At 40.1% G+C, this 22230-nt stretch overlaps 1 protein-coding gene across 2 annotated transcripts; it reads left to right on the top strand.

Annotated features, from left to right (window-relative positions):
• Window positions 1-627: 627 nt before the first annotated feature.
• OSGIN2 (oxidative stress induced growth inhibitor family member 2) lies at window positions 628-14927 on the top strand. 2 transcript variants are annotated; one of them, XM_063172746.1, is made up of 6 exons: window positions 628-769; window positions 3701-3855; window positions 8452-8588; window positions 10203-10394; window positions 11065-11156; window positions 13119-14927. In XM_063172746.1, exons 1-6 carry the CDS (start codon window positions 726-728, stop codon window positions 14164-14166), a joined length of 1668 nt encoding a protein of 555 aa, XP_063028816.1. In that variant the 5' UTR covers window positions 628-725; the 3' UTR covers window positions 14167-14927. The 2 variants fall into 2 exon arrangements, with proteins under 2 accessions (XP_063028816.1, XP_063028825.1); XM_063172755.1 differs by lacking the exon at window positions 628-769 and adding an exon at window positions 1137-1157.
• The last annotated feature ends 7303 nt before the right edge of the window (window positions 14928-22230 follow it).

Raw genomic sequence — 22230 nt, 5'->3', positions numbered from 1 at the left:
GAAGACACATTCGAAGCTATTAACAGATCATATATGAAGCATATATTGTCCCGAATAGGTGCTGTTAGTCAAAAGGTGAGCCGTAAATTTTTTAATTGTTTGATTTCTGTCAACTCCTTCATGCGCGTCTCTCGAGAAACCCGATGGGGCGCAGCAGGACGCTGCGGGCCGGGACCCTCCCTGAGGTGTGAGTCCCCTCAGGAACGGCAGCCCCCTCACGGGGCCGCGGGGCCGCCTCGCTCCGCTGCGCCGCCTTCCGCCGACGCTGCGCCCGTGCCGGGCCGGGGCTGCCCGTGCCGGGCCGGGGCTGCCCGTGCCGGGCCGGGGCTGCCCGTGCCGGGCCGGGGCTGCCCGTGCCGGGCCGGGGCTGCCCGTGCCGGGCCGGGGCTGCCCGCCCTCCCCGGGGGAGGCAGCGCAGTCCGCATCCTCCTGCGGGAGCGCGGCCGCGGCAGCGGCGGCAGGGGGAAGCGGCACTCTCCTCCCCGCTCCCCTCCCCTCCGCTCGCTCTCGTCTCCTTTCTGCTCACCCCGCTCGTCCCTCCTCCCCGCCGGTGCTGGCGGCGGCTCCTCCTCCCGCGTGTGACCCGGTGCCGCATGTGAGCGGGGAGGAGGAGGAGGAGGGACCGCGCGGTGCGGGTCCCACTGTGGCGGCGGCAGGAGGCGGAGCGGGAGCCGGCGCGCGGTGTCCCCCCGCAGCCTCATCGCTGGGCCCCGCCGGCGCTCCCCATGCCCGTGTGGTGCTGCCGCTGCTCCCTGGCCGGTCACTTCAGGTGAGGCGGCGGCGGGGGGCGGTGGGGCGCCGCGGAGCCGGGCCGCGGGGCCGCGGGCGGCGGCGGTGCGGGCAGGACGGGGACACCAGCGGGGCTGCGGCCTCCGCGGGGCTGCGGCGGCGAGCGCGGCGCTGCCGGCCCCGCACAGCCCCGCCGAGCAAGGGATGGCGGCGGCGGCGGCGGGGCCGGGGCGGGCGCGTCGTGACCTTGGGCAGCGGCGAGGCGCAGCCGGGCCGGGGGCTGCCCGCGGCCGCTGATGCTCGGTGTCGCTCCGGGCTCGCAGCGCTGCACCGCCCGGCATGCCGGCCCCCAGGGGCTCCGCTCCGCCCGCGTACCTGAACGAAATCCAACAGTCTGGCAGTGGTGAATTCTCTTCTCGAAGTGTCAGGTTGAGACCAAATTCAGATTCCTTTTATATAACGAGTTTTCTGTTAACCGCCCACCACAGTCCGTTTCTTTTTTTTTTTTTTTTTCTTTTTTTCCTGAAAGTACGCAGTGTATTCTAGCATCTTTCAAAACAGCTACCTGGGAAAGGTACCATTTATTTTAATAACCTGCAACAAATTACGAGTTGTTAACAAATTATTATCAATAGCTTTTTCAAATGGGAGAAAAACTGTTATGTGTATGTTGCATTTTTTCTCTTAATGGGTTAAAAAAAAAAAGGCAAAACCGTGAAGTCACATTTTTGCATATGTTTAGAATCTGCCTATTGACAGAATGTAATTCCCCAGGTTCTTTGAGTGACCAGTATAAGATAAATTAGGCTCTAGTGTTGGAACTGACTCATCTTGTGCCCGCTTGCATGTCTGCAGGACTAGAGTCCGTAGATGATTGTGCCAAATCCCCACCACTGCAAAGCTGTCTACTGTGAGTTTTATCGAGATGAAAGCTGCTGGTGCTTGGTGGCTTTCAGTGCTGCTCAGAGGTTAGGAAGGTGGTGGCCCCTGACTTCAGATCTTGCTAGGTTCTGGTATGATGTTCTTGCAAAGGAAGAACGTGCTGCTGACAACACTCCTTCGTGTGGACTGCATTTTGTGCAGGTATTCGGTGCAAAGGTACTGCAAGAAACTGCACATTGTGTGCAGATGTTCCTGTGCAAAATCACCATTTTGGTAATTTGTCATAAACTAAGCTGCATAGAAGCAACATTTTTGTTGTTAAAAGATTCTTCTGTAGCCTATTGCATTGGGCATATATCTCTTAAAAGAAGTTTTGAAATGTTTCTTTCGGTTTTATGATACATCGAGCACAGCAAGTATAGTGAAGCCACACTAAAGCATGCGTGCTCCCCTTAAGCCTGTCTTTTGCAAAACATAAGGTACTATTGACTTTGTCAACTTTGAGCAAAGGCTGGAAAATAAAACAGTCTACCTGCTCCTTTCTAAAAGCAGAGGTGAAAAAATCAGTATGATTATTAGATAGCCCCTCTCTGACTCCTTGTCTTCATCTAACTCATGCTGTTTGGATGTTAGGTGTCTGCAAGAGCTAATGTGCAGCTGTAATCAAACAATAAGCAAGTAATTTGCTTTATTTTTGCTTTTTTTTTTTTCCTGTTGTTCTGCAGGGAATAGTGATATGAAGTACTTTCCAAAATAAATGCAACCTCAGAATACCTCCCCACCCTTTTTAACAATGCCATCAGAGAGATGTGTTACAGATTGTGCTACTGCTGTTGTTACTGCACGGCTTTGTCTCCAGTTTACTTCAGACTTCCCCACCGAGGAAGGGCTTTTGAAACAGAATCTTGGGTGCTGTGGGAGTTGAGGCAGTACATGGCACTGGCTTCTTGAAGGCCCTGGGAATTGGATCAGCGTCTTACAGTTTTGATCCTGTGTAGAAAATAATTGCTGAAATGCTAGAATAGCTTTAAGATATGCAAAGTCTTAGGAAATTGATAAGAGTACTTTTATTTATTATCGATAATTACCATGTTTAGAAAATTTTTAAGAAATTTTTCTTAAAAATATCCCCTTGTTGATACAGATATTTTTGATTAAAAATTTGTTGTCCTTACTTTACAAAAGACTTGACAAAATAACTACAGTAACAGACTGTTTTAATTTGACTCTTTCTTTCTAGCTAGACTGATAGTTTGTGTGCTGCTTCAATGACCTGGAAAGATTTCAGAAAGGACTCCTAAATCATTAAATAGAAAATGTTATAAAACAAGTCTTTGTATTCTAGAAGCACGTCTACATGGTGAAGAGTTACAAGAGAAACTTAAGTGTATTTTTCAGAGGAAGAACTAAAAAATCTAGAAAAATGGCCAGTGGTGAAAGCAGTCTGCTGTTCAGGAGCTGACCTGACTATATGGCAATTCCTTCTGTAAAAACTTTTAATGGTGATAGGATGGGTTATGTCTAGGGCTTAAAGGGATCACTTCACAAGGATCCATCCTCACACCAGCCTCGCTTCTCTCTGGATGGAAATTTGTTGAGGTGAAGTCCTGTGTGCTGCTCGGGCGGCAGGAAGGGACATGAACGCTGCTGTTGCGCCTTAGCTGCTCCCTCAGGCTTTGTCTGGCCTTAATGTTGCTAATTGGCTAGGCAGTGTGTATCTCCTGATTTGATAAGGATAATGAGGAATGAGTTCTACTGTGTGTGGGATCAAAATAATGCTTGTGGCTCTACTTTGGCTTTGTATAAACTGAGATTAGAAATCTGCACTTCTGCAGAGCCATCTGTGCTTTTTTGTTATCCTTCTGTAGACTTGCTAGGAGTAAGAAGTTTTAAAAAATCTTCTGTTAGAAAAGCTGTGCTGAAGAGTAAAATTGTGTGGATTGGGTAAAACATATCTGTTTTGGTCTCAATTTCACCAGTTTCGTAGCTTTTAAAGTAAAACATCAAAAGTGACTATTTTTGAAGAGACTGTTCTGCCAACAGTTCACTGTTTCATTTTAGTTTTCTCCCATCTGTCCTTCTTAATTAGAACTTACAGCGGCACTGAAACCGAAGGACAGCTTTTGAATTCCTTTGTTCAGTACTTTGGTGACAGCCTTGGGAGGAAGATTAAAAGAATGCCTTTAATTGAAGAAACTGTTCTGCCTGGGGACTCCCTTCTTACCCTGCCTGTAGTAATAATAGGTGAGTTTTTTCCCTTTTTAAAGATTCACTGCCATTGCCTTTATCGACCTGCTGCATGAAATAATTTCTCAATAAATAACTAATGCTTAGAACCCTTACAGTGAAGATCTTTATTAGAGTAATACAGTTGTTATAATTAACAACAGTAGAATTATATTATGTTAAGGGACTTGTTGGAGTATATTTGAATTTGAATTGTGCTTTGAAAAAATCAGCTGTGTTATTTAGCAGCAGATACGGTAGTATTAACAGAAGAACCGTATTGATTCTAGTGTTGATAACATAGGTTTTGATTAATGTGATGTGTCTATTTCTGTATGCATGGAGGTTGTCAATGGTACACCAGTAGAAATCTGTGGGGTCATGTGGAAGAGTGAAAAACATGTGTGCTCTGTGTTGGTTAGGTGCTGACCTCTCATTGTTTGCCTTTTTCTCTGTTGCATCAATCACTAATATCTAAATATTCTCCTATCTTTTCCAAAATGAATCCAGCTCAATTCAGCTAGTTTAAAATAATAAATTGTAGTCTTGATTGAACACTTAAGGGCTTGTACTTGTAAAATGACAGGGTAACAGAGGGAGGAGGCTCCATAGGTACACGACTTAATTGGGAGTGCCAGCGTAATGTGTATTGGGCCAAGGTTTTTCAACAACAGCTGGTCACCAGCTCATTCTTGCCATGACTTCATGAGCAGATAAAGAAAAGATTTGAAGTAAAGAAGGTTTTCAATAATCTAGTCCAAAGCTGTTGGGACTAGAGCAAGTACCTACCTGTAAAGAAGCAAAGATTTTGGAGATTGATGTTGCAATATAATTGTGTTCACAGTGTCTGCACAAATTCAAAGACTCCTGTTTGCACAGTGCCTGTTCTCAAAGCTCTCTTTATGATAGTTTAAAATAGTGCCCATGGAGCAGACTGAGGTGTGTGTGACAGACGTGAATGACTTGATGAATTCTGCATGACAGTTGAAGAGAACGGTGTCCTGGCATTTTGTCAGCCTTAATATAGGTCTGTCATATGGTTTATAATTCAGTTTCCACTGTTTAGTTTTGCAAATATATTATGCAAATACCTGTGCTCAATACTTGGTTTGTCTAGAGCACCTTTCTAAGTGCTGACACCAAACACAGCTGCCTTGACCACTTCTCCATCATCTAAATGCTTCCTCACAGATATATGTGAGACACCTTGCAAGCTGATCTTCTCCACTGACAGCCTATCATCACTGAAGCCTTCAAAGGGATCTAAAAGGATTTGATAATGTAGTAGAGGAGTATGAAAATAATTGTCATCCCCCCTGCCCCCCCGTGTATGAACACATTCTCTAGTGACTTAATAACTTCTGTGCAGTACCTGTGTTGGGAAGAAACAGATACATTCTTCAGAGTTCAACAATTTCATGCTGAAACTCTTAAGTTTAGAACGTGTTCTGTGCTAAACATTTTCATCTTCTGCACCAGTTTTGATCATTACTATGTGGAATGTTGTCACTTCCTAACCAAATAACAAGGCTGTTATGATACCTGAAGTTGAATGTTTGCTTTAAATTTAGACACATAGTGTAAAGGTGATTGTACTACAGTTTGCTGTTGATCAAGAGAAGATTTTGCTGATATTCAAACAAAGTTCTAACTACTTCTTAAATGAACAGGGCCATGAGGTTTCTGATTATATCATCGTACAACTAAAGTTTGTGTAATAGTAGTATCTCCTGATTGCAGTCAGAGGTCTTACAGAGGTACCATATGTAAATAAAAAACAAAATTTGTCATTTCAAAAAGATTTTTTTCTCTTTTTCCCAAGAATTTCTGAGAAAACCATAGCAAGTCTAATTGCAGACCTTACAGCTGAACATTCACTCTGTTTGTTCTTAACAGCATATCCTCAAGGGATTTCCTTTCCCTTGGATTCAGTCTGCTTAAAGAATAGGAGCTAGGTTTGGATCAGCTCTCTGGATGGTCCCAGAAAAGTTCAGGGAGCTCAGTGACAGTAATTCACCTTAACATCACAGAATGACTAGTTTGGAAGAGACCTTCCAGATCATTGAGTACAACCCATGCCCCAACACCTCAACTAAATCATGGCACTGAGTGCCACATCCAGTCCTTTTTTAAGCACATCCTGGGATGGTGACTCCCACACCTCCTTGGGCTGGCCATCCCAGTACTTTATCTGTGTTTCCATGATATCACTTTTCGCTAGTATCCAACATAAATTTCCCTTGGTGCAGCTTTAGACTGTGTCCTCTGGTTCTGCCTGGTGAAACAGACCAATCCCCACCTGACTACAGCCACCTTTCAGGGAGTTGTGGAGAGTGATAAGTTCACCCCTTAGTCTCCTTTTCTCCAGGCTAAACAGCCCCAGCTCCCTCAGTCGTTCCTCACAGGGTTTGTGTTCCCAGCCCCTCAGCAGCCTCGTTGCCGCCTCTGGACACGCTCAAGCATCTCAACGTCCAGAGCTGGACACAGCACTCAAGGTGCAGCCCCACCAGTGCCAGTACAGGGGAAGAATGACCTCTCTGCTCCTGCTGGCCACACTGCTCCTGATACAGGCCAGGATGCCCTTGGCCATCAGGGCACACTGCTGGACTTGATCTCAACAAATTTCCATTCAGAAAGAAGTGAGGCTGGTTGAACTTGGCAGTGGTGTGAGGATGGATCCTTGTGAAGTGATCCCTTTAAGCCCTAGACATAACCCATCCATCCCATCCTCAGTAATTTCATTGGGCCTTGCCAGTCTTTGTTTGGGTGACATTTGTTAACCATTTCCTTCTTGTAGCCTTATCTAGTAGGAATGCTCTTTAGCATGGCATCTTTGGCTATGGCACATTTTCTTCTTTCCGTTGTGGATGAGCTTTTTTTATATCCCAGTGGGAAAATAAAGTTAGCTGTGCAATTGTAAAAACATTTAAAAAATCTTTACTGCATTCAAGTTATAATTCTAAAAACAGTTAAGAATTTCCTCCATCATTGAAATGCATGTGAACCACTGTGATTAAAGTGTTTTCATCAATTCATTTGATTTTGTTATGGATAGTTTCTCTGTATTGCTACAGTTCTCTCTTACATCTATCTCATGGCAAATGGGTGACAGTAGGTGTTTGAATCTTCTTTAAGCTTTAAATTCCTGGACTGAATCACATCCAGCTATCTTATGTTGATCTGTTTGTGGGAGGGCAGAACAGTGTGAGAGTAAGGAAGACGTTTTTCACTGTCTTTAGATTCTTTAGATGATTTCCTGTAGCCTGTGGCTGTGACCAGTCTATGCACAGCATTGTAATAAAGTATGGGATATTCTGCCCCTGGGGACCAGGTGAGTACAGCCTGGTGAAAGAGGAAAAAGAGATCCAGTGTATGAAGAAACTGGGAATGAACAGGGCCTCAGCGAAGTAATGGGGAATTTAGGACTGAGGAATCAGGAAAGGGAGAAGAGACAGGCATTGGAGAAATGGGATTGTTAAAATTGTGTGTGCAAAAGTGATGGGGAAGAGTAAATGACCTGTGAATTCTTGACATCAAGAGATGAAGTAAGAATAAATATCGAACAATGCCTGCTATATTAAAGTATGAATGAATTAGTAACTTAAACCCAGAATTTGCAGTGTGTGCTAAATACCATGTGTCCAAACAAAGACAAAGTACTGACAAGTGGCTCATTAGGAGAATACTGTGCTTTTCATTCAGTTAATGAGTAAGAGAAGCTATAGAAATAACAACACATATTCAAATTTTGTATCATAGCACATACTTTTCTGATTTCACTTTCTGTAACTTTTGAAGTCTGACTTTGCAACATGAGTGTTACTTCTGTATTTGCATGTGATAAATATGGTCCCCTACTTTGTTTAATACTGTCAGATAAATAGAAATGTTTACCTTATGGTAATGTTTTGGTCCCATCTATCTCATACTTTTAATAACATTTTTAAAATAAGTGTCTATTAAAACTGAAAATGCTACAAAGCTGGTAAAGGTGTTTGACTTGACACTCTTCCTGAACAATGAATGTGGACTTACATGAGTTTCATGTTCTCTACCACTTACCCACAGGAGGCCTGTGGTCACTTAGCTTTTATGTTGCTGTTTTGCAGTGTCTGTAACTTCTATTCTAACTTTCAGTCTTAAGCTTTCTGCTTGTCTTCCCTTTATTTTATGGACAGACCTGAAGAGAATATAATCTCTTCAGCAGATTGTCTTTCTGCTCTCTGTTGTACAGTGCCTGTGGGAATGCAAAGTTGTAAGATGACAGTAATATTCAGCTATCACTGTGGCTGACAGACCATTATCTGTCAGGCCATTTTCACACAGTAGTGAGTTTGACATAGTAAATTAGGGAAATTCTTTATATGCATTTTGCTTCCTGGTGTAAAAGTCACACATTTGTTTCTCTTTAGCTGAAAAAAAACTTTGCTCTGTGTATTTGGAGGATGGTCCTATAAAAAGCTCTATTTTACTGAAAAGTTTATAAGCTGCTTTGAAATCAAGACAATCTGGCATTATACTACTTCAGTATTGTTTTGTTGCTGTATATTTAGTGATTAACAAACTGTAGATGATAAACATTTTTACTAAAGCAGTAAATTTTTTCTTTAATAGGAAATGGACCTTCAGGAATTTGCCTTTCTTACCTGCTCTCTGGATACAGGCCATATTTGTCTCCTGAGGCTATACACCCAAACCCCATTCTACATACAAAGTTAGAAGAAGCTCGACATCTTTCCATTGTTGATCAAGTAAGCTTTGGTTGCATTCTTGTCTAGCTCTTTTCCTATTGCAAGCAATAGTGCATTAATAAGTTATTTTGTTATTCTGTTAATTAAAATAGAGTCAATTCATGGCCATTAGATCCAAACCTGGGCTGTGTAGTGTTGTTTGTGGCTCTTGAGGCTTTTAGTTTGTGGTGTCTTTTGGTTTTACTGCTTTTTGTTGTGTTCTTACTTCTTGCCAGGAGTGTCTAAAAAGTGTGACTTGGTCAGTGGCTGATGCAGGAATTCCAGTTGTCGTGTGTGGGATGTTTGGGCACTATCACCAAGGAACACGTGCTACTAACATACATAAACTACATGTAGTTCAAGTTAAAATATTCTTAAATACTACAATTCTTACTAAGATTTCATTTTTAGTTGTATTGGGCACATATATCCTCTATAAACACAATCCATTTTTCTTTTTGCAACAATATGCATCTTTCAGTGTTTGTGTTGTATTGACAGTTGCCCTTGTGCTTTTGTTGCTACCCATGTACATGTCCAATTTTTCTGTCTGATTTGATTAGTTAAATCTTCTCCAGCATTTTTCTTTCCACTTGTCCATTGGTTTGCCATCTTAACACTGTTTTCCACTCACCTCATTGTACTCCTGATGGATTACTGACAATGTTATCACTGTGTTGCCTTTGTGACTAATTTATTTGAAACACAAACATGGATTTATATTTGTAGAGAGTAAATAGGAGTTTGTTTGGCTTTGGATTTTGGAGGGCATTTTTGTTTCAGTGCTGTGCTATTTGCATGTGATGTTTACTCTAGGTCTCAAGGGCTTTTTCTTTTGCAGGAGAGTAAGTTGCCTAAGTTTTGGCTACAGATGTTTCATGTACTTCATCTTCTCCCAACCCCCTAATATTTTGACTAATTGGGAGGCTAAACTATACTGACTTTGCCGGCAAAAATTGGTCTTATGTCCAGTTCTTTCTTCAAATCTCTATTTTCTCTTTAAATATTTGCCATTGTATAATTTTTGCAATTATTAGAACAAGACTGGTTAATAGATCTGAAATGTGAACTTTACAAAGTTCTAGAAAATTTTCTCAATGTTAACTGGTGTGTAAAATAGTCCTAGTTTTACTTTTTAAAAATAATGGTAATTTTATCTTCATTATTTTAAGATATAATACAGTTAGTTTGGAACAAGCAAAGAGCTGTCAAAAGAGCCTTTTCTACTTGATGTTTAAAGCTTAATGTGTTTAGATTCCAATTTTGCTTTATCAAAATGGGACTTCTAGAAATATTATCAGTCCTTTGTTAAAAGAAGTCTGTTGTATATAAATATAGATGTTACTAAGTTGCTCTGATCTCTGTTTGTCCACATACTTCTTTGTTCTGCAAATACTGACTTGCCCCAGAATTACTGCTATTAACATGTAATTTTAAAATGAGTGAGATGTACTATTCAGAGTTACAAAGAACTGAATCATAGCAGTTATTTCTGAAAAGTGTTTTGATTGAATCTCTACATTAAATAACCTTTACCTGAAATGCAATTTGAGTTGTGTTTTCTGCTGCAATTCAACTTCTGCACATCAGAGTAGCATGATGAACATGAAAAGTTTAAAATTTGTCATCCTTCAGGATCTGGAGTACCTGTCAGAAGGGCTGGAAGGACGCTCCTCAAACCCAGTTGCAGTGCTTTTTGATACCTTGCTTCACCCGGACGCTGACTTTGGCTATGACTACCCGCCTGTTCTGCACTGGAAGTTGGAACAGCATCATTACATTCCCCACATAGTGCTTGGAAAAGGACCACCTGGAGGGGCCTGGCATGTGAGTAAAAGTTTCATCTCGCTCCTAGAGTAACTTGATAACTTTATGTTTTGGGATCTTTCTTACTGCCTTACTCTAGAGCTGTTTTAAATGGTAGTGCCAGTTGCAGTTTCAGCTGCTTCTTAGCAAAGCCCAGGTAAGTGGGGGCTATGAGAAAGGAAGGAAGAAGTTGCCTTTACTTGGGTGTTTGTGACTGTGAGTGCTGTCTTATATTACCAGGTTTTTTGTTAGTTCACATTTAATGGATTATAATGAAGAGTATTTTCTATAATTTTTCTTTCTTGTCTGCATTGTTTCCAGGTGCTTTTATACACAGTCTTAAATTTTGGTGTCTTTATATGATGCTGCTTTCACATGTTTTGTGTTTCCTTCCTCTTTTGTAGTTCAAATAACTTGCTTTTGGTTTTTCTTTCATATGCTCTCTCTTCGCCTTTACTAGCTCATGTGGTTGCTTATTATCTAAGTGTAACACAGAAATAGTTCTTCAGTTCTTCATTTAATGTCCTGGTTTTATGCTGTATTCTGGTATTTTGTTGCCCTAAAGGAGTACAATGAGAAGAGCTTCACTGCTTTTTACATTTGAATTTTTTTTTTTAATTTACATTTTACATTTGAATTGAGATTTGAATTTGAAATGTGTCTGATCATGCATCTTCATTTTTCTCCATAGTCCATGGAGGGCTCTATGCTAACCATCAGTTTTGGAGACTGGATGGAATTGCCTGGCCTCAGCTTTAAGGAGTGGGCAGCTAGCAAACGCAGGTAAAGATACTGCAGAATCTACTTGGGAACCCTAATGGCCATAAAATCCAGATAACTGGAAAATATTCAGGCTTCACTGTTCACAGGAGGGCTTCTTGTTTAGTTTATTAAATTGTTTGATGGAAATTCTTCTGCTGTGTGTATTCTGATGCAATAAACCGAACAATGGTCAGGCAGAATAGTTGCTGGTGAGTGCCCTGAAAGCAAACGTACAGGCAGCAGTGTGTTCCAGCAGCATTTCAGAAAGAGGCACTTGCTGAAAGCAGTTCTGATCAGAGCTGAGGGAAGATGGAGGAAAGAATTTCATATCCACTGAAGGAGTTATTGCAAGTTCCTCTTTCAACACCCATGCAGCTGAAGTTGCTGCGCACACCCCCTTTCTTGCAATTCAGGAAGTTATATATTTCAGCATTTGCTTTTACAGGCAAAGCTGCAACATCTGAAATCTATAAATTTTAATTTTAAAGAATAATTCACTATTTCTGTGTTAACTTGTAGCAATAAGTTTCTTGAAAAAACTTGAGAAGAAAAGTTAAGCATGTTCAAGCTCACTGGTTTTACTTCAGTTTGTAAAGGTCTGTGTCAGCAGATGAATCTAGGAACACTCTACATGACCTTTTTCTAAAATTTTAATTTTTTTAACTTTGTTCTACCAAAATTAAAGGAAGTTGGTTTTGTACCATGGATGGGAATAGAAGAAGTACAGTTACTTGAGCATATATTTTTAAGGGCAGGCTGTTATTCATTTCAGGACAACCCTTGAAGTGAGGAAACTCTAGCTTTGTTCTTTAATCCTTTTCTTAGATAACCACAGCAATCTTGCCTCCTTGCCTAACTGAAATCCCATAAGCTGCTTATTATCTGAATCTATGTATTATAGTTTTCAACAATGCTAAAACCAGGAATGCTGACCTGTTATACTACAATTAAACAAGCTTATTTAAAAGGATTGATGATGATGTAAAATTCTAGTTATGTAGAATAGTTTCCTAAGTTTCCTTGCAAGAGGTGTCACACTGTCACATTATTCTCTTCCTATAAATATCTCATGAGGATTTCCAGAGTAGTAACCTGAGCATTTAAAAGAACATGTGCTATTATATTGTTAGTCCAAGAAAATGAGTAGCCTGATTACTTGTAAATATGATTTTAAGTGTAATTTAGTGGCAATCCTGATGTTCACTACAGTTTGTTTTGCCCTTTTCCTAGAGCTTACTTCTAACGAAGCAGCAAAATTCATGCAACTGTTCCAAATAATTACACTGTCAGCTATTTTTCCTATAAATGAGACTGCAATAATCACGAGAAAAGCACAGATGTAATAGCAGGGTTGCAGTGCATATATGGTTTTTATTGAACACTTGAACCTCACAATCCTGTTTACATAGTTGCATTAACGCTCTGTGTCATGTTTGCTTTGCTCATTCATGTGACATGGAACTACTTCATTTGATACTTAGTGAACTTAACCGTACCCAAGGGAGAGGTCTTTTGTAAAGTATAATGACTGCTTGGTTCCAGTAACATATTGAACCTAGAGTTTCAAAATTAGCACTTAACTATGACATTTAATTATTTAGATAGTTAGTAAGTGTATTCTCATGGGGTACAAGTTTAGCCACTACTGTATTGTTGATAGTTGTGATATTAAACTTTGTAAAACACTTCCATATGGAGCTGCTATGATACTCCAGAGCTTTGTTACACCTAATTTCTTAATCACCATAGCAATTTATGTTGTATAAGTACTTAAAACTGTATTTAAAAAGTTAGCTCGTCTTGTGTATCAGGAAACAAGAGAACAAATAAGTCAAATGCCTTTAAAGATGCTGAACTCAGTGTCATTTACACTGAGCAGATTCAGTCCTCATAAACTTGACCTGTCGTGTGGTATAGCATGTCTGATATTCAAATTACCAATAAGGTCTATTTTTTAACCAGAACCATTCAATTTTCTTTCAGAAATATAAAGACTGATCGAGTAATGCCAGAGGAAATAGCTTGTTATTATAAACACTATGTTAAAGTCATGGGCCTCCAAAAGAATTTCAGAGACAATGTTTATATAACATCAGTGTCCAGGCTTTACCGAGAAAAGGATGATGAAGGTAGGAGTCACCAAAATGAAGATATTTCAACACAGCATTTGGAAATGGAAGATGGACAGAAATCACTTGTTAAGAGAAACTGGGAAGTCAGAGGTTATCAGCGAGCAACAGATGGCTCTCATGTGCCCTTCTGCCTCTTTGCTGAGAATGTGGCTCTTGCAACTGGAACCTTTGATTCTCCTGGCCGACTGCAAGTTGAAGGAGAAGACTTTCCTTTTGTCCTCCATTCCATGTCTGACTTCGGAGCCGCAATCAGCAAAGGAAAGTTACGTGGGAAGGCAGACCCTGTGTTGATTGTGGGTGCTGGACTAACAGCAGCTGATGCAGTGCTATGTGCCTATAACAACAACATCCCCGTAGTCCATGTGTTTCGTAGAAGAGTTACCGATACAAGCCTGATTTTCAAACAGTTGCCTAAAAAGCTTTACCCTGAATACCATAAGGTCTATCACATGATGTGTACTCAGTCCCATACCATGGACTCTAACCAACATTCTGCTTACACTAGTTTCCCTGAACACAATGTACTTTCCTTCAAGCCTGAGATGAAATGTGTTCTTCAGAGTGCCTCCGGACTGAAGAAAATTTTGAAGTTTTCTGTAGCCTTAGTTCTGATAGGTTCTCACCCAAATCTTTTCTTTTTAAAGGACCAAGGACATGGCATAGGTCATCACTCTAATCAGCCCATCACATGCAAGGGGAATCCTATAGAGATTGATCCGTACACGTACGAGTGCACTAAAGAAGCCAACCTCTTTGCTTTAGGGCCTCTGGTGGGAGACAACTTTGTACGGTTTTTAAAAGGAGGTGCACTGGGCATTGCACGATGCTTGGCAATAAGACAGAAGAAGAAACATGAATTGATTGAAAGTGGGGATGGAGGAGGTGAGGGGGTACCATAAATGAGACATTAGAAACTCTCACATCCAGGATTACAGATGTAGTCTTAACAGAAAACTCACTGGCAGCAAAAGTTGATAGCAGTCACATTTCTGTTGTGTACAAGTTACCTGCACTTGTATTGCTTGGTAAAGGATATTACAATACTTCACTCTTTAAAAATACAAAAAATTGATCTGCTATTTCAACTGATCTCAACTGGAACTGCTTCCAGATAAACAGAAAATGAGACTAACTTATATTGGCCTGCCTGTCTGTCATCTCTTGCTCAACTACAAGAGCAGGCTTCGTTTGTGAAAGGCAATGCCTACCAGAGTGATTTTACATTTTAGTGTCAAATGTGACAAGAATGCTCTTACCATGCAATTGAAATAACTTCTAAAAGCAGAAAGCTTGTTTGTACAAAGTGATTCTTTGTCCCAAAGCAAATTTGGAGCCTTCTGCTTGAAACAAGGATTTTATTTATTTGCCACAGTAATACTTGGAATGAGCACTTAGTAAAATGGTTTCTACTATAAGAAGGACTTCTGTAAGCAAGAAGTATTCCTCAACAAGTTTTAAATTATCCTGGTAATTGGAATAAAAGAATAAGCATTCCCATTTAATCTTAAATGATATGACACAATCCATTAATGTTTCTTCACACTATGCCTGGACTTGGGTGAGTGCACAGACTAACATGAGATGTTTCCCTACAGTGACATGTACATTTCTGAGAATACGCATTAACATAAACAATAAAGTACTGATGTAAGTGCTCTTATTACAGTGTCAATATCATGAATATCTAGTGTACTACTGAAAAATTAGGTACATGAGAAAATGAAGGGGTTTTTGCTTCCAAGATCAGGAAGACTGAATGGGATCACTTTGCTGATGAAAGTGGGGCGGGTGATAGATACTCTCTCATTTGACCAAAAATGGGTTCTGGTTTTTTTTTTCTAGAGCAGCACATGATAGTAAAATATTTTAGCCTGCGGTTTTTGAAACTTAAGAAAGGCTTATATCTTACAGCCACCTAAAAAACAAAGCAATTTCAAAACAAACATGCAATAGTTCCTTTAAATCTTAAAGCTTTTAGTGAAAGACAAAGACTTAACTTGTACGTACCTCTGAATGCAAGTTTGATCTTTCCGCTCCATAATGTAAGACCTAGATATCATTTGCTGGGTTTTACAGTAGTTAGTTCAGCTAAACACACTGGTATTTACTGTCATGAGGTTATTTACTGTCAGGAGGTTAAGTTAGGAAAGTGAATTCCCAGAACTCTCAATAGACAAAAGTGATTGGTCTTGAATGTTTCTTTACCAAATGTTTTCATTCGGGTCCAATATGATGGAAAAGGTGTTATTTTTCTGTTTGGGTTTTTTTTTGTTAAAGAATGTCGTGTTAGTTTTAAGTATTCTGTTTGCGTGATTAAAAATCTCCATATTGAACTTCAGCAGATTTCAAAAAGGAAGTTAGGCTTTGTGAAACTGCTAGTGGTTGCTGGTTTCCCAACTGCCTTAACTTTCATAAATGGTAGATAGCTATATTCAATAAATGCCTGTTTTCTGTGCCTACTGAATTACAGGGTTCTGTGGCTACTGCAGATCTTTATGCTTCTGAGTAAGTTACTCAGGATTTGGACATAGAAGTTGAAAATGTAAAGGATGCAAGGATTTTCAGTGGAAGTCCAAAATAATTTATTAAATTACGCTACTAATGATAATAAATTTTAGCCTAGAGCCACTGAACAGCATAAACACAAACAAAGGAGCTTTTCCATCAATTTCTGCATTGCCCACATGGTTGCCTTTAGCCATGCATTGTCAGTACTAGTTAAGGTACTTTTTTATGCTGATATTGAGCTGATTTTAATTCCACTAAAGTCTAAGCTTGTTTTCTTCATATTTTAATTGCAATTCTACAATTTGCCTTCTCTGGAAGAAACCCTGTATATAGACACCAATTCTAAACCTGTGATACCTAATAATTTTAACTGTTATAAGTGCTAAATACTTGATTATAGAATTTTATTGCAGTTTAGGTATTGGGAATACATTTGCACTGTGACTAAATTCCTGCAGTTTTGTGTCAATATTAATGTCCAAATACAACACATGGCATGTTACTGCTTTTTCATAAATCACAGGAGACATTTAAAATGCCAGCAAGAAAAGAGATTTACTTAGCAGTTATTTTGCAAAATGGGGAAAAAACCTTCAGCCCCTTTTTGAGCTTCAGCTGCTGCAGCTACTCAGAAGCTGTGTGTTGTAGTGACAGTTTTGTAGCAGAGATCTTTGACCTATTCTTACTCAAGTATCTTTCACTGCAGTCTTACAGCACCTTGAGGTTTAACTGCTTTTTTTTTTTCCATCAATCATGCCAGTATTTTTGAGATAAATGTTGCCTGTGAGACCCCCTAGTTGGGCAGAGAAAACTCAGTGGGTCATGTCTATTATGCCAGTGTAAAAATACTTTTTTCAACCAAAGTTTGCTGAAAGGTCATCTTGTGTCTTCTAGGAATTGCTAGATTTCAAGTTGTAGCTAGACTTTTTAATTTTTGCTTTTGTGATTTTGAGAGAAATTTCTGTTTCTCTCCTGTTTAGTATTTTGAGGAACGAGGTGATAGAGAAGTTCGGGCTTTACCTTAACATAGTTTTACCTACTGCATTTATTGTGAATTAGATGTTGGCACTGAATAGTTGTCTTTTGGGGAAACACCTTGTTTCTCAGATTAAAAAAAAGCCCAAACATTTGAATTTCTTGTGTAATATAATAATTTACAGAAGGAAGGCTGTTTCTTTCAGCTCTTCTTTCATTGAGAACAATAAACTTTTAAACATTGTGTATTTTTAAAGGGTACTTCGTACTTAAGATTTATCATGAAAATGCAGACAGGAAGAACATAATTTTTAGCTGAAGTAAGTTAATTTGGATTTACAGAATTTTTAAAGCTGTGTAAACTCTTACTGTGTATTTTCTAATAGGGTAGTGGAAAAACAGCTTTTACATTTGGATTTGGCTCTTAATGCTGTGAATGTGTCTTCTAGTTAAATTATTGCTATGAGTATTTCAAGTGTCCAGATGCTGAACTGGGAGTAAGATTTCTCCTACTAGATTTTGCTAACAATCTGACTCTTTCCAGTACTTCTTCTGACTGAATTGTACTTAATTTTTTTTCCACACAGGAGTAAGCCTAAGTTTCATCCAAGTGAGTAAACACAGCAATCCTTTCTGCAGGTAATCCAGAGAGAGTGGTGACAACACCACTGGATTCTTCTCTCTCTCAGGAAAGTGCTTTCTTGGACTAGAAGCCTGAGCTTGCCAGTGACTGCATGAAAAGAGTATGGCTCCCCAGTGGTTATGCACTGAGAAAGGGACACCAAAGTGTATCCCACAGCTCCAGGTCCCTTGTCCTCAGCCCTTGGGGAATTCTTGTATTTTACTTCTGGCCTGGTGGATGTAGGCAACTTCTTTTTAATAATTTCATAGAGTGATGTTTGCATAATGAAAAATACTCATTTTGTAGAAGGAGGTGGCTATAGCTTCTTTCTCTCACAACTCAAGAACTGAAAAGAAAGCTAGAGCCAGAAGTTCAGAGTATTTACTCAAAGCTGGAAGAAATCAAACTAAAGCCTCAACTTTGAGGAAGGCCTGACCTGCATAGCCAGTTGAAAGGAAGTGCCATTTTTAGGACAAATCTTAAAAGAGAATGAAAGGGAGTAAAATTTGCAAACTTGTGAGTCTTCACAGCTGACAAGTGATGCCGAGTGAGGGGTGATGGGAGGGAAGCAGTGAGGAACATGTGCAGTATGGAGTGCAGGTGTACAGGTGCTGAAGTGCCAATGGGGGGTGTCCCCCTTCCTGGGGGGGATGTGGGGCTGTGACAAGAGCTCTGCATGGGAGCTGTTCCTCCAGCACCCACCTGGGATTTGTAACGTGTGTGAGAAATTGTCTTTGCTGACAAAGCTGTAGGACCCGATCAGCGACGTGTGGTGCCAAGAGATCAGGCTGTGTTACTCTGCTACCATATTTCCTACTTCTGAGAAGCAAGCAAGTATATTTTGTAATAGCAGGATCCTGACAGTGCTCCCAGACATTTCTAAACAGGAAGAGGTAGCACACATATGCTTTAAAGGCAGCTGATTTTATTACTGTCAATATAGTAATGATTTAATTTTGAGTAAGTTAGGGAACCAAAAATGCCAAAAGGTTTATACTGTTACATCTTAATTTAGATAATCTATTAGAACATTACAATAACAATGTTCTGTCATAATTTTTCAGTTCTTAGAGTGAGAGCAAGCCAGGAGCTTGCTCTCACTCTAAAATATTTTCCCCATTTCTCCTTGCCCAACCTGAAAGAAAAGTCTTGTTTGAAATAACTATAACAGTTGATTTTACTCAGCAGAAAGAATGGAAATTGAAGCATCTTTGACAGAAAAAGAAAGGCTTTGGTGACATTGGGGGCATTGGGGGTACAAACCTGAAGTAAGGAGTTATAAATAGCTCTTTTTCTGAAACAGTGTATTTTTGGGAATATGGCGTGCTGGGAGTTTCATTTTAATTTATTTTTGAAGCTTGAATTACATGGAGAATTGTGTGGTCAAGGATGAATTTGGTCTAAGGAACAAGGATTATAGGCAAGGGGAAAAGCATTTCTAGTGTTATTTAGTAGCTGTAGTGAATCTAATTGCTATTTTAAAGATGGTTTTGTCTACAGATACTAGAACATTTCAGCTCAAACATACCTTGAACTTGGGTTCATATTATACCTGTCTGCATGTTAGGTAATTTTCTAACTGATAATTTTGTACTTTCAAGGCATCATAAACCAACTCTTAAAATCTTGGTGTAAGTAGTAGTCATCAAAACCAGGAAACAACTTGTTCTGAAGACTAAGTAACTAATTTGCACATTCCTCCTCCCTCTCTTTATTCTGAGATCACTGGCAGTAAGTGCCAGCCTACAGTGGATGCTTCAATAAACTGTCCCTAGACACCCTCTGTAGACTTACATGGCAGCATAAAGAAAATTAACAACTAGGTTTGCTATGTATTCACAAAATCCTGTAGAATCCTGGCATTTTTAGGTTGTCCTTTAACTAGGTAAACGAGTATTTTTCATTGGTTTGGATGCTAGGACCAGCTGCTGTGTGAACAGTGAGTTATTGTTTGAGAACTGATCCTGCTACCTTACATCTCCCTGGCACAATTTACTGAGTCAATACTCTGACCTTGGCCATTTCTGTTAGACCTGCTATGCTGGTTGTATGCTGGAATTCCAGTTTGAAATTACATAAAGGACTGTATTCATCTACCTATGTTTGCTCACTCACAATGCACCTGGACTTGGAGATATGTGTAAATATAATTTCTTTTTGTGTGGCAGTGCCAGTTTTCATCTTTTGCTGGAGTATGCTTGCATCATACTTATTTTTATGATACAGAACATTTTCTGTAAGCAACTTGTGAGCAAAACCTCTCTTTTGATGATAAATATTCCTGTGGTTTGCATGCTAGGCTTGTTTTATCTTAATTTGTGAAAACTGATTACAGACTGAAGACAAAAAACAGTGTCACCTAGAAGTCAGTTATTTTGATTTTCAGAAGTAAGGAACTCAAGTCGAATGAAGGATCAAACTGCAGAGGAGAAAGCAGTCAGAGAGCTGCAGTGTTCAGAATGAGGGAGAAGTGTTTTACATGGAGCTGGTACTGAAACCAATGACTGACAGATTCCAGTAGTAAAAGCTGCAGCAGAGCAGTAGGGGCAGAGCGCTAAAGCAAGTGGTAGAGAGAGTTGCTAGTCAGGGATATCTGATGTTGTGTAGCATTTCTGTAACTATCTCACTGGAATGTGATGATGATGGCAATCAAAGATTGTAAGAGGAAGAGGAAGGAATAATGGTAAGGAAGAGAGAGGGTTAATTTTTTGGGCACATATGTCTTGAATTCTAAGGAGATACCAGAACATCAACACAATTGGAATTTGAAAATCAAGCAAAAATCAGTTTACGAATTTGTGAGTCAAACCAGATGTGGCCAAATGTGGCTGAGGATTGATTCAAGAAAGGGAAAAGAGCAAGAGAAGAGGGTGCAAGACTCCCTCCAGTTTTATGGGAGAGGGAGAGACAGGAAAAGTATGGACTGAGAAATCATTTGTATAACATGGGCTGGAGCAAGATGGGGAGTGGGTTAGAGGTAGGTCTACAGTAGAAGCTTCAGCTGCTGTCTCAGGATTTAATGTGGAATAGAGCCTATCACACATCAGGAATGAAGGCAAGGAAGGGACTTGGCATTTCAGAGGAAGGTGATGGGGAGGTGGCTGGATGGAGGAGCTCAAGCTGACTGCAAACACAGTTTCCACATATAGGAATGGGCGCAATGACAAAGGAGAGGCCAGCCCTGACGCACAACCGCCACCGCTCTGGGGAAGATGGGGGAGTTAAGGGAAGGAGAAAAAAGGACAGACTCAGAGATGTGAATGGACAGAAATAGAAATCACACTTCAACAGTGTGAACATCTCAGTTGTCTTCTCCAAAAAAAACCAAACCTGTGGCTTCCCCAGTTGATGTAGAAAATGGGAAGTCAGCTGAAATTGGTGTGAAGTAAACTGAAAATTAAACAGGTTTTTATGCAGGGATACAGCACCTATCCACAGTTTTAGCAGTACCTAGAGTGATTCAATCTGCTTTAAACTGTTTTCATCAGCTAAGCTGCTGAATGCAAGACTGTATGTTAAGAGCCTTGCTAATAAAAAGTTTATTTAGTTTATATATTGTGTGCATCTCCTTCCTGTAAGCAGCGTGAATAAAAATATTTTAACCAAAAAAAAAAAAAACATCCCAAGCAAACCCTCAACCTCAGTTACACACAAAAAGTGTAAGATCTGAAGTTAATGTTTAGATGTATTTTTAAGGTGAAGAGCAGAACTTTGTCAAAAGGTGGGTATACTTGCAGACCGTGAGTGTGGCAGATGAAAGAAACCTTAAATATCTTCTTGGATTTACTGAACTTTTTTTAACCTTCTAAAGAAAAGTAGCACCAAACAAGCTCTCCCAGAAACTGAATGGTTGAAACCAGAGAGCACAAGCTGCCCAGTGAAAATAGAGCATGCAGCAGAATTTCTGAACTGCAGGATGCAAAGTTGATTGCCCTTGCTTGTGCTCACAACCTTTGCCTTACCTATAAAATGCCTCCACCCTTGAGCTTTCCATCCTTCTCTTTTCTGATTCTGTGATTCTCCCATCCTGCTGGGGAGTGTGTGAGTGGCTGCCTGGGGCTTAGCTGCCCAATGGGACTAGCCTACAACAGTATGTTCCATACCATAAAGGAAATACCAGGTGAAGTTAATGCACTAGCTGCAGGGATAAGGCAGATACTGATGTAATTTACTGGAAATTGAAATTTATTGGATCATGTAATTATGTCCTTTATCACCTACCTCAGAACTTCAGCAACAGAAACCAGTAAGCCAACAAGCATATTTCCTCTAATGTCTTGAGTCATAACAAAAATAAGTCAAAATGGAAGGAAGCCTTCAGAATAATGAATAGGACTTGTCACATGAATTTGGTGTTAAAATTAAAGCCATGGGGGTTTGTCTGTCTAAGCTTTTTAATGCAAGCCTAACTTCATACTGAAATAGCAGCTCAGGTGTTCTAATGTGTAGGCTTTTCATCAACTGGACAGCAGCAGAAACTGGATTACAAACCAAACTGTATCACTACTAGGCACCCTCAAGTTGGAATCCTAGAACATTCTAAGTTGAAAGGGACCCTTAAACAACTCTTAAATACTAAATTAAAAAAAAAAAAAGTATCAAAGCTGGTTAATTCAGCTGTCTGGGAAACTGGATTTCAAATCACAAAACATGAACAAGACCGCTCTCAGCTATGCCACCAGGGTTGCTTGAGCCCCTAGCAGATTGCAGTTTGGGCAGCAAAGGACTTAGTCTTTACTTTTTTGTAGAAGGCCCCTAAACATTGCATGTCTTGTCCTGTCACCTCAGAAATTCTCCAGCTACTTTTTAGAACTGTAAATACAACCTTTCTGAAGAATCTTGGAAAATCTTGTTCATT

This window comes from Melospiza melodia, chromosome 1, assembly GCF_035770615.1.
Source record: "Melospiza melodia melodia isolate bMelMel2 chromosome 1, bMelMel2.pri, whole genome shotgun sequence".
Taxonomy (NCBI): Eukaryota; Metazoa; Chordata; class Aves; order Passeriformes; family Passerellidae; genus Melospiza; species Melospiza melodia.
This window is presented reverse-complemented; position numbering and strand designations above follow the sequence as displayed.